The following is a 6,000-nucleotide window of genomic DNA, read 5'->3' as shown; positions in this document are numbered from 1 at the left end:
CCAGCAGATGTCGCTGTCGCACTCGCCGCTTTGTAACAGAGACAGCGGCATTAACTACTGGATACCAGCAGATGTCGCTGTCGCACTCGCCGGTTTGTAACAGAGACAGTGGCATTAACTACTGGATACCAGCAGATGTCGCTGTGACACTCGCCGCTTTGTAACAACAGAGAAAGCGGCACTAACTACTGGTTACTGGCAGATGTCGCTGTGACACTCGCCGCTTTGTAACCTACAACAACCACTGAGTGCTGGAGGCGTCGCCGGCGTGTGTACGTCTTGAGGACACGCCCCTGGAACGCGCCGACTAGCTGAGCGTGTAGTTCGCTAGAGTGTATCCTCTGTGCAGGCGTGCTGCTCAACCGACGCTGTGACGTCATACGCGGTGCAGCGGAGACCACGTACGGGACGCCGGTGCGGCGGATCTGCGGCTGGGAGGTGGAGCCGCTGTATGGAGCAGTAATCTGCGGGGAAGGTGAGGAGTGAGGGGCTAGCAGAACAGCGTGTGAGGGTTCAACAGGTTCAGCATCTTTACGCCATGTGGTTTTCTATCAGCGAGGAGCGTTCACACCGAGACTGCACATGGGGCTGGCCTATCTCCTGTGGGGTAGCACTGGCCACTAACAGGAGCTACGTGTCACACAGAGCTGCCCGCAACGTGTCGCTGCATGTGCCCTGCCTGTCATGGTCCACACGTGTCCTGCTTGCAGCAGTCACAGGACAGTCCGCTTACTGCCTATTGCATCATGTGCTGTGCCCCCATACATTCACATCTGGAATATCGGCAGGGGTGACATGAGCCTGCTACCCTGAGTTTAAAGGGGCACTCCAGTTGTTAGGAAGTTATACGATATTCTGTCATACATATCACAGCCCTTGACCCCAGTCTACAATAGTAGGCAGTCCTGTGTAAAGCCTCTATGGGCTAGCTGATTAGGGCTAAGCATGATGTCACTTGGCATGCACTTAGGGGTTACATAGCATATGGGACATGTGCACATTGCTGTGTGTTTACATAGCGGCCAGGCCATGGCAGCTGTAATTAAGATCACACGCAGCGAAGACAGATTTCATCAGGACGGGCCAAGCAGCTAATGTCAGAGGCGGAACACCCCCGTACATATCAGATGCCCTCTAACATGCCCTATTATTTTGTTTTCAATGGAGCGAAGTTGCCAGAAGAGTCTGGCAGTGGCTTATTGCCTTCCTATTGAGAACACATGCACACTCGGTCAAGTGTGTGTGGTCAGAAGAATAGCTATTGACCGAGCAGCCCCTGGAATGGAAGCTTTACTTTCACACTCGCATTTGGTGCGGATTCGTTCAGATAATACAACCGTCTGCATCCGTTCAGTTTGTATTATCTGTAACATTGCCAAGACGGATCCGTCTTGAACACCATTGAGCACTGCAGTGCTGCTCCCATTGGCGCACTCAGACCAAACCAAGTGTATCACAGCCTCAGGGCAGCCTTAGGCCCCATGAGACTGCGCGAGTTTGGGTCAATTATTGGGAACAATTCTTTATAGTGCATTCCCTCTCCTCGCTGCAGGAGACAGGATTGAGATGGCCCCTAGACTTTCTTTTGAGTGTGTCTCGCTATATCTCCTGCAGTGAGGAGAGTGACGGCGATATGCTAGCGCTTCTTTATCCCTGTTCTTGCGACGATCATGGGAGTCTCAGCACTCAGACCCCCATCAGTCAAAACATTTGATATGTCTGAGATATCAAGTTTTCCAAAAACTCAGTAACCCTTTAAAGGGGTTCTCTTCTAACCTTATATTGATGCCTTATTGTCAGGATTGGCGGGGGTCTGACTTCCAGCACCTCTGATCGACTCTATGAAGAGAACGCAGCGCTTTGTGCAAGCGATGTGTTCTCTGCTGTTTACCTGCTTCCCGTCGACATTGCAGCGGTGAGCAGGTGTAACTGCAGCTCCTTTGTCTCATTAACTTGAATGGGACTGCTCCGTCCAATTCACTTGAAGCCAGAACCGTCGCATTGAAGTGAGGATGGTGGAGTTGTAATTCAATCTGCTCGCCGCTCCAGTGTCAGCGGCGAGCAGGTAAACAGTGAGGAGTAGCAGTGCTCCTACCACCATTGCAGTCTCTTCATACAGCTGATCGGTGGCGGGAGTCAGACTAAAGTCCATCTGATATTGATGACTTGGGGTACGTTCACACTAGCGTTATTCTTTTCCGGCGCTGAGTTCCGTCCTAGGGGCTCAATACCGGAAAAGAACTGATCCGTTTTATCCTAATGCATTCTGGATGGAAAGTAATCTGTTCAGGATGTCTTCAGTTCAGTCTTTTTGCCTTTTCAGGATGGAGATAATACCGCAGCGTTTGTTTTCAGCTAAGGGTTACCCATCTGACCTTGCTGGGTCCACCATTGTTGTGGAGGAGAGTGGTAACCATCCATTGTTTCTGGTTGCTCTGGATATACCTTTCAGATGAAAGACACTAAAGGCTGCACCATGTACCTTCAGAATTTGCTGTGTATCTCGCATGATTGTTATATGTTACCTAAAGGCGCATTTACACGTGCTGACTTATCAGGAAAGGAAGGAGGTGGAGGTGAGAGCTGCGTTTACATGTAGCAATCCCTCCACTGTATGGGGACGAGCGATGGCTACTACAATGGCTCGTCCTCATGCAGATTTATTTTTCTGGGCAGTAGATCACTGTTCACACAGCACGATGAATGTATCCAGTGAACCAGTGTTTTGCTCGTTTATCAGGTTTTCGGCAGCACCTTTACAGGAACAAGTTTTCGTACGATTGTTCATTCCCGATAATAGTCCTGTGTAAATGCACCTTAATGTAACTTTGTGTGCTCTCCAGTAATTTCCTACTGCATTCTTATCTTGCGGATTATTCATCAAAATCTAGGACCTGGAAAACCCGGTTAATAACTGGGATGATCTCCTTCTATGTGGGCTCTCCGCTGGGAGTAGTTTTGATTGTAGCTCATTGAGCAGGTTTGCCTCTTACAGGGTGTATGCACAGGGTTTGTTCGACAACAGTTTTAAAGAGGACCTTTCATTACAATAAAAAATCAAAACTGGGAGGAGCCTGCTCTAGTTCTCCTGGGCGTCTCCTTCTCAGGCTATGAGCTGAGCGCTGCGATTGGCCAGCGCTACAGCCTGAGAGAAGGAGACGCCCAGGAGAACAAGAGCAGGCTCCTCCCAGTTGAGCCGAAAATCAGAAGATACCAGAGCCTATACCGGGAGAACGGAGCGGCGCCCAGGGATAATAGTAAGTGCAGGGAGATCCCTGGGCGCCGCTCTCCATGTCGGTATGCTTAGTTTCGTTTTTTTTTTTTTTTTTTATTGTAATGAAAGGTTCTCTTTAAAGTGAAACCATTTTAACCAAAGGGAATAGCTGTAGATTGGTAACTGATTATGTAGCTGAATTTACAAGTCCTTGTAATGGTACAAGCTATATTTACTGATTTTTGCATATACAGTTGCTTTGTAAATCGACATGTTGTATCTTTCATTCACATCCTGATCTTTTAGAAAACTAACATCTGGAAGCTTCAAATATTACCGTGCTGTGACCTAAGGCTGGTGCATGTATCTGTGTGCATGCTGGTGGCAGGATGTTATCAGCCTTGTTCTCTACAGGGTTTTGCTGAGACAAGCAGTGCTATTGTGTCTGTAATGCCATGTTTATCCTAACTTTGCTTTTTCATTCTTTGGCAGATGTTGGTTGATTCTGCTGTGCCAGAAAGGGGCAAACCTATTGTGAGAAACGGGGAGCTTGAAGTATAGCAGCAGACATGGATGAGCAAGCCCTGCTTGGACTGAACCCAAATGCCAATGCTGACTTCAGAGAGCGAGTATGTGTCATCTGCTACTGGGCACAAATGTTTGGGCTTTTATTTATTTGCTCTTACCATATGTTAATAACACATGCCGATTTTTACTTTATGCCAGTAGTTTCTGTTATCATTAGCTGTTAAAGGGGTTCTCTAGGAATAAAGGCCTTTTATCTAATCAGGGGTGGGCCACCTACGGCACTCCAGCTGTTGTGAAACTACAATTCAATTCCCACCATGCTCTATGTATTTCTATGAGCAGAGAAAGTATGCGTTCTGGGAGTTGTAGTTTCACAACAGCTGGAGTGCCGCAGGTTGCCCACACCTGAATTCTAATGCTTGCAGCCTGCATTTGTAAATGGAAGATTCATATTTACCTGCTCCCCACTGCTTCGGTCCTCCTCGCTGCCTCCCGCATGTCCATTTTCTGGTACCCAGACTGTTTACTTGCGGTGCTGCATGGTCACATGATCAGCTGTAGCCAATAACTGGCTTCAGCAGTGATGTGCTGCTTGTGGCTATAGCTATTGTCTTCAGTGGAGCATGTGACCATACCCATGCAGCACCGGATGTAAACAGTCTGGGGGCTGGAACATGGACATGCAGCACCGGATGTAAACAGTCTGGGGGCTGGAACATGGACATGCAGCACCGGATGTAAACAGTCTGGGGGCTGGAACATGGACATGCAGCACCGGATGTAAACAGTCTGGGGGCTGGAACATGGACATGCAGCACCGGATGTAAACAGTCTGGGGGCTGGAACATGGACATGCAGCACCGGATGTAAACAGTCTGGGGGCTGGAACATGGACATGCAGCACCGGATGTAAACAGTCTGGGGGCTGGAACATGGACATGCAGCACCGGATGTAAACAGTCTGGGGGCTGGAACATGGACATGCAGCACCGGATGTAAACAGTCTGGGGGCTGGAACATGGACATGCAGCACCGGATGTAAACAGTCTGGGGGCTGGAACATGGACATGCAGCAGCCAGCGTCTGGAAGCAGGTAAGTATGAGTCTTCTATTTACACAGGCAGGCTGTGGGTGTTTGATAAAAAGTCTTTATTCTCGGATAACCCCTTAAAGGCCTTTTTACACAGGCCAATGATGGGAAGCAAAAGTTCATAGCAATAGTCATTAACCCTTCTAAACACCCCACTGATCATATCTTTTAGGTTTCCTTCACACATGGCAGATTTTGTTTTAGAAATTTTCTGTGACTGAAAAAGGTTCCATTCACCTGAATAAAGTCCAGAAGCCGCCAAAACAACCCTATTGAAATGAATGGTACTGATTTTCAGTTGCAGAGAATTTCTGCAACAAAATCTGTGGTGTGTGAACGTCCCCTAATACAGACGCAAAATAATTATTTTTCAGCAGGGCATCTTTCTATGTAATTTAATGACTGCCAACTATATGCAAGCTACTAACCATGTGGTTTGTGTTGTTCCTTTGTGAAGCCCTTTAAGTAAGCACCGAGGAACATGTTATATTGTCAGTCGGCAATCATTATGGCCCTGCAATGTGTCAAAAGACTCTTAGGTGTAATGACTTTCATTGTTGTGAGGTTTCTTATGGTCTAACCATGTAAAAAAAAATGACAAAGTGTCTGCTTTCATTTCAGGCATTGGCCTATTTTGAGCAGTTGAAAGTATCACAAAATGCATGGCAGGTCTGTGCTGAAGCTTTAGCCCAGCGTATATATAGGTGAGGACATTTGTCTCATTTTATGTTTGAGTTATTAATGATGTTTCTAGAGTGACCCTCTCAGACTATCTGATGTACTTCGTGCTCAGCTGCCCAAGACGCATCCTACTTATCCAGCCCTGCTCTTGGATTGGCCAGTATTGCTCATGTGAACAGTGCTGGCCAATCCAAGAGCAGGGGTGGACAAGTGGGAAGTGTCTTGGGCTGCTGAGGACAGTGTGCATCAGATAGTCTGAGAAGCAGTGCCGCCATCTTGGACGGCAGAAGAGGAGCACGAGAATTAGTGGATCTGCAACTAAGGCTACTTTCACACCTGCGTTCAGAGCGGGTCCGTCTGGTATCTGCACAGACGGATCCGCTCCTATAATGCAAACGCTTAGATCCGTTCAGAACGGATCCGTTTGCATTACCATGAACAAAAAAATTTTTTTTATTTTTTTTGTTCATTATAATGCAAACGGATC

The 6,000-nt window shown here is 47.6% G+C and overlaps 1 protein-coding gene across 1 annotated transcript in view; it reads left to right on the top strand.

The window, feature by feature from the left end:
- Positions 1 to 301: 301 nt before the first annotated feature.
- XPOT (exportin for tRNA) overlaps positions 302 to 6,000 on the top strand; it is a 116,968-nt gene continuing 111,269 nt past the window's right edge. Inside the window, exons 1-3 of the mRNA XM_040409170.1 lie at positions 302 to 475; positions 3,707 to 3,843; positions 5,454 to 5,536. Coding sequence (XP_040265104.1) covers positions 3,784 to 3,843; positions 5,454 to 5,536 — 143 coding nt within the window. The 5' untranslated portion in view covers positions 302 to 475; positions 3,707 to 3,783. The remainder of the gene's footprint in view (positions 476 to 3,706; positions 3,844 to 5,453; positions 5,537 to 6,000) is intronic.

This window comes from Bufo bufo, chromosome 1 (genome assembly GCF_905171765.1).
Source record: "Bufo bufo chromosome 1, aBufBuf1.1, whole genome shotgun sequence".
Lineage (NCBI taxonomy): Eukaryota > Metazoa > Chordata > Amphibia > Anura > Bufonidae > Bufo > Bufo bufo.
Note: the sequence above shows the minus strand (reverse complement) of the source record. Positions and strands in the feature narration are given on the sequence as shown.